General features: G+C 41.0%; 1 protein-coding gene across 1 annotated transcript in view; it reads right to left on the bottom strand.

The window, feature by feature from the left end:
* The window catches only part of GCNT2 (glucosaminyl (N-acetyl) transferase 2 (I blood group)), a 112,603-nt gene that overhangs the window by 39,391 nt on the left and 59,792 nt on the right, over positions 1-13,420 (bottom strand). The window contains exon 2 of the mRNA XM_030209051.1: positions 7,531-7,620. Within this exon, the coding sequence (XP_030064911.1) occupies positions 7,531-7,620 (90 nt within the window). The remainder of the gene's footprint in view (positions 1-7,530; positions 7,621-13,420) is intronic.

Raw genomic sequence — 13,420 nt, 5'->3', positions numbered from 1 at the left:
CGCCACACCGGAGGAAGGACCGGGACACTCATCGGCCACGAAACTGTCACCCAACAAGGGCGAATCAGACTTTAAGACCCCCGCATCCCCTCTAGAAGCGCCCAAGCGATCCGGGGAGCGACTCTTTGCGCCCTCGCCCTCCAACGCCATAGGCCACGTGGAGATCAATCGGGGAACCCCCTGCCCACTATAAAAAGGTAAAAATTACCTGCTTTCCGCTCCGAGCTGTAACGACCTGGTGTCCCAGTGAGTAGCTGCAATAAACGTCGAAATAAACGCCTTTAAGGACGTTCAAAATTTTTTTTTTTTTTTTTAACGGAGCCAGCGGGAGGGGGGAGAAAAGGAGGGACCTGGCACCACCAGGTTTGCACTTGCTCAAAAAGAGCCCTTAACCCCAGGCACTCAACAAAACCTAAAAATTAGGCTTGGAGGCCTAGCCAGAGCTGCTGCTGTGTGTGACCACCACCTGCTGAGATAGAGAACATACTGAGGAGTTTCCGGCAGCACATGACCACATATAGGGAGGCAAAAGTTTGCTCTCTATCTCCACCTGCTGGTAGATGGACACAACCCACCAGTCTATGGATTGATCAGCATGATGATATGGAATGTATAATGCACCTCTGTCCCAAATCAAACAACCGAAGACTAAGAGTTATGTAAATGCAGTACTATGGGTACTGTTTGGCAATAAGAGACGAATAAGTGTCGCCAGATGTTTTACGTTAGGGAGACTTTTGCTCATCGTGGGAATCTCGCTTCTTTCTGTATCCCCGTTTTCAGCCGTCGGCTTTGCCTGCTTTGCCAGTCCTGTTTGGCGATGTCCACTTTACAGTCAGCTGTTTTTAGCGGTTGAAGACAGCTGCATCGCTACCATACTCTGTCACAGCGGGTTGTCGCCTTCACAACATCAAATGGACAGACCATTTTGGACTTCTTTATCTCTCCTCTTTTTTCTTTTTCTCCCCTCTATTTCTCTATTATATGTGTATTTTCTTTGGTTTGGCGTTAGCCTTTCCAGTCTCTTGTAAGCCACTTTGAGCCTGCATCCTGTGGGATAAGGTGGGGTATAAGTGCTCTAAAATAAATAAAATAAATAAATTCAATTCTTTTCTTTTCTTAGTGCAGGAAAACTAACGCAACAATATTTTGTGGATGCATATATTAAAACAGAGGCAGACTTAATTATATTTAACAAAATCAAAAACTGTTAAGAGTTTAAAAATACATGGCTTAATGGACCACCTTGCAAGTGAAGCTGCAAATGGAGGATTTACACCTGGCCACGCATTTATTTTACCATCATCATTTGCTGGCAGCCCAAGAAATATGCATGAACATTTTCAGGATGCAATGGCAATAATTCGCAAATATGGCAAGCCAGATCTGTTCATTACTATGACCTGCAACCCAAGATGGGAAGAAATTACTCAAAATCTTAAAAAAGATCAGGCACCAGAGTTTCGACCTGACTTATTGGCAAGGGTGTTTCATTTAAAACTAAGAGAGTTACTAACGATATATGCAAAAAACATATACTTGGTGTCCCTCTTGCAAAAATTCATGTCACTGAATTTCAAAAGCGTGGTTTACCTCACGCTCATATATTAATCATCATGAAAGAGGAACACAAGCCAAAAAGAAAGGAAATAAATGACAAAATTGTATGTGCTGAAATTCCTGAAATAAACAACTTTCCATGTCTCCATGCAACAGTTGCTAAACATATGATACATGGTCCATGCAGTGACCATAACTTAAATTATCCCTGCATGCTTTATGGGAAGTGCTCTAAACAGTTTCCAAAACCATTCCAAAATGAAACTATTGAGAACTGTGACGGATATCCTAAATACCGCAGAAGGGAGAACGGCGTCGGTACACTCTTAAATGGAAAATTCATTGACAGTTGGGTAGTCCCTTATAACCCTTACTTACTTTTAAAGTACAATTCCCATATAAATGTGGAAGTATGCACATCTATTAAAAGTATCAAGTGTGGTTATTACAGAGCACCAAACTTTACAGCATGATGAAATTAAAACATAGTAACATAGTAGATGACGGCAGAAAAAGACCTGCACGGTTCATCCAGTCTGCCCAAGAAGATAAATTCATATGTGCTACTTTTTTTTATTTGTACTGTCCTCTTCAGGGCACAGACCGTATAAGTCTGTCCAGCCCTATCCCCGCCTCCCAACCACCAACCCCGCCTCCCACACCAGCTCTGGCACAGACCGTATAAGTCTGCCCAGCACTAGCCCCACCTCCCAACCACCAGCTCTGCCACCCATTCTAGGCTAAGCTCCTGAGGATCCCTTCCTTCTGCACAGGATTCCTTTATGTTTATCCCACGCATGTTTGAATTCCGTTACCGTTTTCATCTCTACCACCTCCCTCGGGAGGGCATTCCAAGTATGTTAGTGCTCCTGAAGCTGCATGGCGATTAAACGGTTTTGAAATGCATCACCAATCACATACTATCCAAAGATTGGAAGTATACTTACCAGATCAAAGCAGCATTGTTTTTCACCCTAATGAAGATGAGGCTGCAGTACAAAGAGCCAGAACCAGGGACATCACTTTAACAGCGTGGTTTAAACTTAATGCAGAAGACAATCCTCCAAAGACCATTTTGTATGTAGATATTCCTATGTACTATACTTTCGACAAAAGAGAACGAAAGTGGAAAAGTAGAAAAGCAGGACACGACAAAACAATTGGGAGAATGTATGCAGTTCATTTTTCAGCGGACCCTGAGCGTTACTGTTTAAGGCTAATTCTACTACACAAACCAGGGGCTAAGTCCTTTGAAGACTTAAAAACAGTTGCATGTGTTCTTTATGATACATTTCAAGATGCAGCCAAGAAAATGGGGCTCATTGACGATGAAGCTCTGTGGGAGAACACCTTAGACGATGCACTCACATGCAGCATGCCATAGCAAATCAGACACCTTTTTGCATACATTTGTGTTTTTTCCGTATCATCAAATGCTTTCCAAATTTTCCAAACATACAAACTTAATATGACTAGATTTTCAACACATCCATGGTTGCAAAGGTGATCGCTCGATTTGTGAACAATTGTGCCTTCAAAAAATCCAAGCCGTTCTGACTACACATGGCAAAAAACTTGAACACTTTGGTTTACCAACAGTCATCCACTGAATAGAAGATCCTAAACTTGCCTTCAATGTTGGAGATGAAAAGCAGAAAGCTGAACAAATGGTAGAAAAACTAAATAATGAGCAAAGGGAAGCATTTCATACTATACTTTCTGCCTGCAATACAAAAAAACATAACCCACATGTGCTTCTTCCTAGACAGTCCTGCTGGAAGTGGAAAAACGTATACGTATAATACTATCCTGAGCTCCATCCGAGGAGATGGAGGAATTGCACTACCTGTTGCTTCTACAGGAATTGCTGCAAATCTCCTTCCAGGAGGACGAACTTATCATTCACAGTTTAAGTTACCTGTTCCTCTACTGGGAATGTCAACATCAAGTATCAGATTAACATCAAACGATGCTTCCATCATTAGAGATACTAAAATCCTTATTTGGGATGAGCACTTACTGCTGTAGATAGAATCCTCAAAGACATCATGAACAATCAGAAACCATTTGGCAGGAAAGTTCTTCTCCTTGGTGGAAATTTTCGACAAACTACCAGTGTTCACCACACAGTGATCAAGCTCACATTATTGAAGCCAGCATTAAGTTAAATAAACTATGGGAAAAAATTGAAATACTAAGATTAAACAACAATGTCCGCTCTGTAGACCCAGATTACAACAACTGGCTTATTACTTTCGCAGATGGAAGGAAATCTTCCATGTCCAGACGGTTTCAAAGATATTATTGAAATCCCACAGAAGCATATTTGTGACGGCGATATAGTTAATGCCGTTTTTGGAGAAAAAATTACCGCAGATACTGTTTACAACTTTGCTAAAAAGGCTATTCTTTGCCCCAAAAATGCACATGTTGACAAGATAAATGAGGCTGTTCTAAATATTTTAGAAGGTGAGACAATTACTTATTTAAGTTCGGACTCCATTCATGACTCCAATAATGAGGAACATCAGTTATATCCTGTAGAATTCCTTCATGAACAAACTCCAACTGGCATGCCTTGCCATAAACTATATTTAAAAATTGGAGCCATAATTATCCTACTCAGGAATTTAAATACCAAGCAAGGTTTATGTATTGGAACTCGCTTAATAGTGGAAGACTTGAAAACTAACCTCATTATTAGTCAAATAATCACTGTGTCAACTGCAGGGAGTACTGTTTTTATCCCACGTATTGAACTAACACCATCTAACACTGACCTCCCATTTACATTACGTCGAAAACAATTTCCTGTGAAATTGGCTTTTGGAATGACAATTAACAAGTCACAAGGACAAACAAAGTTAGCATTTTCCTCCCAGAACCAGTGTTTAAGCATGAGCAACTGTATGTAGCATTTTCAAGAGTTCAAAACTATTCTGATGCAATTGTAAAAGTCATACATGGTCCTGAACAAGGAAAGCTTTTCCCTCAATGTAACAAATTTTTCACTAAAAATACTGTTTATAAAAAAAATCTTGCAAATGTAAACAAGCATTATATTTCTAATAAAATTTTTTAAAATTTCTGCGTACTCTTTAGCTTTTTGGAAATATACTATAAATAAAAATTAAAACACAGAGATTAAAAAAAAAAATAATAATAATACACGTCATACCCCTGGACCATATTACTCATTATACACCCTTCCCAATTATTCTTTATCATCACAGCACATTCTTCCTAACAGTTCCCTTAAAAACAATCGCCATTAGATGAAACCTTGCTAGCACCTGTTTCATTGGTTTGAGAAACGGGCCTTTTTTTTTTTTTTTTACTAATATATATATATATATATATATATATATATATATATATATATATATATATATACACACACACACATATCCAGTCATCCTCTTAGACTTAACAACATCCATAATGGCTGAATAAAAATGTTAAAAAGAAGGGAAAACAATGGGGACAGCTGAGGAACTCTATAATGGATTTGCTGGGGGAAGGGATCTCTTAACCTGAACAACCTCAAATAACCTTGCTTTCAAAAATGAAGCAAATCACCTTAGGACTACCCCTTGAATTCCCAGAGACTCACAACTTGACAAAACGATCAATCAAATTAAATGCACAAAAAAAGAGAGACTTCAATACATCATCATAAACCTTATGAGTGTCTTAGTAGATCCATCCACACATATGCTATTTTTTCTTTCCATTCAAGAAGAGTCCTTGAAAAGATTTTGTATGTGCAGTTGAAGTACATTATCAATAGTAATGTTTTCTTGCCTCTCTGAGAAGGTCTTCCTTTCCCACCATCACACATTTAAAATAGTCATCATTCCAATCATCTTGTCATACAAAATGACTTTTAGCAGTGTAAATGCATGCCAAAGTTTTCTTCTGTCCCTATTTGCACAGTAGGTCATAGGCTATAGACAAAAAGCACAAAGGAAATCCTTCAGGAGTGTAGTTTTCTGATAACAATTTTGATAAGGATTAACCCCTAGATGAAACTTTCACCTTCAAAGCTGTTAAACTTTAAACTGTTTTCAGACTTTTATGGCATGCACGCTTTTACCCATAATAAAAAGTGGCATTTCAAAGTATGTTTTGGTCAGCAGAACAGTGCCACTACATTTAGATTTTCTTTTGCCACTGATCAGCCACTAACATTAACAGCATGCCAATGCATGTAACCATCTTACAGGCAAATTGCAAAGGAAAGCTGTCCAAGTAGGAAACTGTCCATCACAGTAGGGACACAGAGAAACGGTCATTGCCCAGGACTTTGGCGATTCCATTGTCCCCATTTTTATCCTTCACGCATACCTTCCTCTTTTTTTTTCCAACTAAAGCTGTAAAAGCAGCTTCTCTATTTAGTTTTGTTTGTATTTTAGTTGTATTCCCTAAGCAAACGAACAAAGCTAAGCCAGGCAAACCCAGTCCAATCTTGTTTGCCTGAAGCTTCAGTGAAGCCTGTGGGGGGAAGCACCCAAAAAGATGCAAAGATGCAAGGTCAGCGGGGGGGAGGGGGGGGGAAATATGGCCTCACAGGGTCAAGCCTTATGCCCAGGGGCATAGCCATACAACAAATTTTGGGTGGGCACCAAGCATTCTCCCCACCACCACCACCAAAACAATATCTCAGCTGGCGGGACAACGCTTCTTTCCAGCTTGGCAGTCTGCAGCGGCATGCACTGAAAACTGAGCATGTGTAGGTGCTGGTGTCGTGGAGAGTAGTGTTTTTGTTACTATCGGGGAAGTCTTCAGCTGGCAGAGTTTGGGATCCCCACCAGCTACCGCTAAACGTGTGCTACTGTTGGGTGGGCCTGAGTTCTAAGTGGGTGGGCCCTGCCACTGCTTATGTCTCACCAAGTGCTCATCATTGGGCAACGACTTGGGTCAGCACAGCAGTGCTCTGTGCTCGACCAAGTCCAGTCTGTGCATCCAAAAACCTGGGGACTAGCCAATAGGTTCAACCAAGCTGTGCACCTACACTGCTGAGATCTAGGCCAGGGACCAGGAGCACCATGCAGAACCTACCAACTGCAGGTGGTAAAACAAATACTGGATTTTTCCAGGCAGCACCAGCCCTCCTTATACTGGTGATGTCACTGGAAAGACTTCTCTACCTCCATCTGCTAGTGGGAAGAGAACACCCACTTGTTCAGGATGGTAGAGACCAGACACTATGGAATTTCTCTTTGAAAATTAGCTACGCAGCTCCCTAAGCTGCAGGCTTAGTGAAACTCAATACTATTCAATTGATGTCAAACCTCACAGCCATACGGAAAAGGCGGTTGGGCCCAACACCGGAGAATATGGGAATTATACAACAAATGGTATTCCACCCAGAGTCATTAGTTTCTCACAGGAGAAAGGGGAGGGAGGGTATTGGTGGGAGAGGGGGTGGGAACTAGGATGTTAAGCGAATATGGTAGAATTTGTTGTCTAGATAGAATTCTGTGCGAGGTTTCTATCTGTTGATACTGAAAAGTTGTGTAATGTTATAAAGCACGGAAATGTTAAGCGGAAACCTTTTTGTTATTCAATGACAAACTATAAATACACAATTTAAAAAAGAAAATTAGCTATGCAGAATGCATGTAGAAAAAGCATGCATGTACCTCTAAATGTCCCCCTTTATGTTTAGGACGAGATATACAAAGGACAGAACACAAAAGCACATCAGAGCAGTGTGCTGTACCAAGTAGGTGCAATTTATTTTACATAATGGGTAAAAAAATATGACCAGATTACTAAGTACTTAAAAGCTACAAAATACCTGTAGAAATAAAACATTTTTATGAACAATTTTAAGAAACTGAATAAGCTTGAGGAAAACGGAACTCAAATTTTTGCTTAAATTTATTTTTCCCCTAATACTTCATGAATTATTCCCCTCTACTCCCCCAAGTAATAAAGATAAAAGTATAATATACACATATTTACCATGACAGCCCCCGTGGTTCTTCATATCACTCCACTTTACAGCTCTGAGATCACCTTCCCATTTTGCCTCTGGCATGGATCCAGGGACACCTGCAAGTCAGTTAAAAAATGATCTATCAAGATTCTGTGAAATATAGGTTAACAAGCTGCACGACTGCAAGTACTAACAAAAATTCAACATAGCACCACAGTTCCTGCATCAGATTGTTCAAGATATTGACACAAAAGTTTGCAGGTTCTGCAGCACAATTGCATAATATGATTTTGCATATTAAACAACAAACATTTATTTCAAATGATCAAAATAAAGCAGTAGTAATTTTTCAACTTTGTCTTGTATTTGAATAAAATTTATTTTGTTGATTTGGGAGTTTCATGGCAGGAAGTTCAAGAATTTGATTTCCCAGAGATGAGGAAAAAAGAAAAAGGGAAAGATTGCAGATGGACAGGCAGGAACATAAAGAGGATAGGAGGGTGATGAAAAGGAAAGAACATAAAAAAGAAGATAGGGCAAGAAAATGAAGAAATGTGGGTTGGGAGGAGGAGGAGGATTTGGGATCTTGCAGGGAGGATCCAGAGAAAAGAGAAGCAGGTGTCCATCCCCTATCTCCAGCCCTGCTCCCTCTCATCCCCTCTTGCTAACCGTATCTTTACTCCCTTTCCCACCCACCTAGGACCTGTTTCTCTCACAATCTCTCTCCACCCCCAGTCCTTTTTCTGCCCCAATCTCATATGTGCATGCACACACATACACTGTCCTCTAGCTCCTGGACACCTCTCTTTTCTCACAAGCCCCTACCACAATCCTTGTTTCTCAATCTCTAGCCTGGTCTCAAGAAATAAAACACAAGAAAAAACAAACAATCTCCTGTTTCTGAAACCCCATCTCTCAAGAAAGCAAGCAAAAAACAAAAAAACCCTCCTGTTTCTCAGCACCTCCCATTCACTCTCTGGCCCATTCCTGACTGCGCTACAAGGAGCAGGAAAGTGTTTGTACATCAGGCCATGTTCTTTTCCTCTGAAGAAGAGGGCAATATGACCTAACATGTAGCTACTATCATCAACCAGCCTAGGAAACAAGTTGGTTGGGGAGTGGTGAGGCACTAAATTGTATATTTATGCATTTGTTTAAAAAAATTATATTCCACTCAATCCATGGTTCTTAGCGGATTACAAAAGATACACACAAAATATTGTCACAAATTTAACTGACAAGAAAAAATTATATACAAACATAAAAATCAATGAATTCAATATATGAATAATTTCACTCCTTACCCCAGTTGAAAGACTGCATAAATAACAGAGATCTAAGCTCTCATTTAAACTCTTTAAAATTGTTAATATTCCTAATATCTTTCAGCTTCTGCCCTCACATCCCACCTTGACACCCTAGTCTCCTTGTGCAAATTATGGCCCTTCCAGCTGAACCGCCCCATCTTCCGACAGCCATAGAATTACAAGAGAATGGGGTCCCTGATTATATAAGGTACAAGAAAGAAATCAACACTTGGCAAGGGAGAACATAGGGATGGTGTAGAGTACTACTAAACATGCAGAATAGTTGTTAAGCTCTGGAATATTTCCAAAAGCTATTCTTTATTCCAGAGATATTATATAAAAAAGAAGCATATGTAAATTGTTATATGTTAAAGGATAGCAAAATTATCAACTCATCCTCTCTCAGTATGTTCAGCTGTATTCCCCTAAAATGACATTAAACCTTCTGTCTCCCTATACCTGTAGCTTGGATTGCTGAAGCAACCTTAACCAGTAACTAGCCATGGAAGGATATAGCTAAGAGATTTCCTGTATTGATTGAGCATATCTCAACTTATTCAATATTTGTAACAAGTGAAGATGAAACTCAAAAACACCAAAATGTATTAATCTTTAAAATAGGCAGATTTTATGTAAGAAAATAAATAAAATTTCAGGTGACTCTGTATTCCCATTCATGAGAAATTTGCTAAACAGCATCTTTATGATAAGAATAAGTTATATAAATTTGCCAGTAAGACTGGTAAAATGCTCTCTCATTTGGCCAACCCCAGGTTGGGCCCTCACATCTTAACTCTGGCACAGCAGATAGATGGTGACTAAGAGACAAGCTGACAGAACCTTTTGCTTCATACATTCTATCAAGAACAACTGGTGCCCTGTGAGTCACTCAAGTCTGATTTGCAGTTCTTACATCAAACGTTGACGCCTAATGACGTTTTGGATGTCATTAAACTGGCCAAAACATGGATAACACTGGGTCCTGATGGATTCCTGGCAGAATTTTACAAACTACTCCCATATTACTTTACCATTGGCTGCATATCATGATGATAAAAGAGTTAGAGGAAACACAACAAATAGAGCTTTAATTACACTTGTTCCAAAGTAAGGTAGGGTTTCTAACTCATTGGAATATTATAGACCCATATCACTTAATAAGGAATTAAAACTTCTGGCAAAGATATTGGCAAATTGCTTACCTATATCTTAATCTACGCCTCGACAAATTTTTTATTAAATCTAGGAGCCAGCCCAAAACCTTAGGGGCCAGCAATTGAGACCTCTCTCACTTCTCCGTCATCATTTCTCCACAACTGTCCACAGTGATGATTTTTTTTGGTGGGGGGGGGGGGGGGGGGGGCAGGGATGGAAGGAGGCACAGGATTCCCCTCCCAAATCAGCAATAATTCTTTTAGAAATGGATTTACTAAGGCTGTTTTCCTATTCCATGTTTGTGGGCAAAGAACCTTTAGTAAATCAGTTCTTCCTTACGGTGCCTTTGCAAATTACTGGTAGAAAAGGAAGAAGTTTCCCTTCCCAAATCATGCTGTCAGCTGTGTGACAGCACCAATTTGAAAAGTGAAGCAAAGAGAAAAATAGAAAAAAGAGAAAAATTTAGGCAGACAACCACATGGTCTATCCATCTGCTCATCCATTCTATCTAATCTTGCTTTCACTTCCTTGGACATCCTATGTACTTGTCTCAAGCTCTCTTCAATTCAGACTGTTTTCGTCTCTACCACTTCCACAGGGAGGCTGTTCTACGAATTTTTCTGAGGTCTCACCAGAGTCTTATACAGGGGCATCATCACCTCCTTTTTCCTACTGGCCAGTCCTCTCCCTATGCACCCAAGCATCATTCAAGCTTTTCTGTTTGGCCACCTTAAGATCATCATATACGATCACACCCAAGTCCCACTCCTCTTTCATGCACAAAAGTTCTTCAAACCTTAAACTGTACCGTTCTCTTGGGGTTTTGCCTCTGTTTCACATATCACCATTGCCTGGGTCCCCACCAGCCTCTCCTCTCTCATACCCCACCCCTCCCAGCCTTTGTCCAGTTTCTCTCTCACCCTTCCTCCAGCCTTTACCCAGTTTTTCTTTCTTGGACTATGCCATTTATTCCCCTCACCTGCACAAAAAATGGCATATTTCCTGCATCCCTGCAGAGACTCAGCTGTCTGAAAGCTTGAGTTGACTGTTCAGGGAGTTCGGGTTGGTCCCAAGCTCCTGCAATTCCTGAACAGCGTTGCAAATCTTTATGTATCTAGGTTTGAAGACAGATTTTTATCACATTTTGCTATGAAGATTTAATGACAAATTACTAGTATAGCGGAAGTACTCAAGTCCACTGCTCTCAAAAATTGACTTCTTTTTAGAACTTTAGATTTACTTAGTAAAAAGGTGTCAGACTATTGTGCAGATCTCCCATAGCGTGGCTACTTTACACCATATACTTATGAGGCAATGCCAAACCAGCAGTACATTTTTTCTACTCATACATTTAATACAAGTGGATACCATCTTCAAAATTAATACTCTCATAAATCTGTCACATATGCTATATTTATACAAACCTCATTTGCAGGAAAAGTCACAATCAATAATCTTAACAGTCTAAAAACAAAAAAAGCTTGTCACTGTACTCCAAAAATAGTCTTCAGCTATCCAATTCTCTGCTTGCGAATCAAAAAGCAGGGAAAGCATGAATAGCCTGGCTCATGGAGAAGAGAGGGGGTGGCTTTGTTTATGGAAGTGGTAGGGACAGTTTTGGGGTTAGGACAGTTAGGAGTAATTTTAGGAAGTAATCGTGGAGGATAGTCTTGGGGGGAATGGGAAAATTAGGTTCTTACCTTGGTAATTTTCTTTCCTTTAGTCACAGCAGATGAATCCATTAACTGATGGGTTGTATCTGCCTACCAGCAGGTGGAGATAGAGAACACAAAAACCATAGTGCCTCTTGGATGGCTAGCCCCAACTGTTTTCAGTATTTGAGATTTCCAAAGCAGAGTGAACCATAAAGGTATAACAACATAAACTTTCCTCACAGCGAACAAACGCCCCAGAACAGGAGCAATAACCATACAAAGGAGGGATGAACTCAACCTCCTGTAGAAGAACATCATGTAGAAATTTTGAGAACTGGTATCCAACTTCTCCCAATGAGATCTATATCTGCATGAAAGATCTGAACAAAAAACAAGTCAGACAGGAAGGGATCATGGATTCATCTGCTGTGCCTAAAGGAAAGAAAATTACCAAGGTAAGAACCTAATTTTCCCTTCCTTGTCATCAGCAGTAGATGAATCCATTAACTGATAGGATGTACAAAAGCATTCCCTACTTAGCGTGGGAACAGGCCACACCGCGAGCAAGCACTTGTGCTCCAAAAATCGCGTCCCACTTCGCTGCAACATCCAGACTGTAATGCCGGACAAAGGAGAGCTTAGAAGCCCAAGTAGCCGCACTACACATCTCTTGAAGACAGAGTGCACCCGTTTCAGCCCACGAGGAAGAAATCGCTTTCGTGGAATGTGCCTTAAACGCTTCAGGCGGAGACCAACCTGAAAGCAGAAAAAATGACTTCCTTGAGCCAACGGGCTATAGAAGCCTTAGACACTGGGCCTCCATGCCGAGGACCTGAAACAAGACAAAAAGGCGATCAGAAGTCCTGAAGCCATTTGAAATATGTAGATACTGCAACAGCGCCCTGTGGACATCCAAAAGATGTAACTGCCTAAATGAGTCCGGGAACTCTTCCCTAGAAAAGGAAGGAAGAAAAATGGGCTGGTTCAGGTGAAACGCTGAAACCACTTTAGGCAGGAAGGAAGGCACCGTACGTATCGTTACTCCGGACTCCGAGAATTGCAGAAAAGGGTCCCGACAGGACAGCGCCTTGTAGCTGGGTCCCCCTTCCAGGACCCAGCCGGGCTCGACCCTGCTTAGCTTCCTTCTTCACCCGACTGTTGCCTCGCTCCACACCACCTTGGCCTGTTCTGGGAACTCAGCGCCAGACCCCCTGAGAGCTTGCAGGACTTCCTCCTCTCTCTATTGTTTCCACAGAGGCTCAATCAAGGCCAAACGTTTATAGAAAAAAAACCTTTATTTTCTTGCTTCCATTCAGCATAGACACAAAAGGAAAACACCTTACTCCCAGGTTGTTAAGGTTTGCTGCCAAAGTCTCATTCAGGGTTTAAACAGTCCATATAACTTCACTTTAGCCAAAATTACTTCGTTTAGGGAACAGTACATTATCAGAAAGAAAACACAATAGCTTGGTAGGTTGCAGGCCCAGACCTTTCCAGTATGAAACAGTTTACACAGTCTTTCTTACAGCACAGCTTTGGTCCCACCTGGTTCAGATTGGGGTTTCAATTGTGCCCAGCCCTTTTTCTCTCCCAGGGGCTGCACCTATTTCCTCGTTAGTAGAGATCTCCCCCAGCGCCTCAGTCTCTCTCCTCTGGTCTTTCACCAGTATCTCCAAGGCACAGCTAGCCACCGTCTTACAGCAGCTTTTCGGGTTTGAGCCAGAGCTCCAATCTCCATCTGTTCCTCCTCTAGTCCTTCAGGAACCTCCATTTTATCCTCCTCTTCAACTTCCCCCGCC

The sequence above is a fragment of the Microcaecilia unicolor genome, chromosome 1 (assembly GCF_901765095.1).
Source record: "Microcaecilia unicolor chromosome 1, aMicUni1.1, whole genome shotgun sequence".
In the NCBI taxonomy this organism is placed as follows: Eukaryota; Metazoa; Chordata; class Amphibia; order Gymnophiona; family Siphonopidae; genus Microcaecilia; species Microcaecilia unicolor.
The sequence above is the reverse complement of the archived record's forward strand: the minus strand, read 5'-3'. Positions and strand labels throughout refer to the sequence as shown.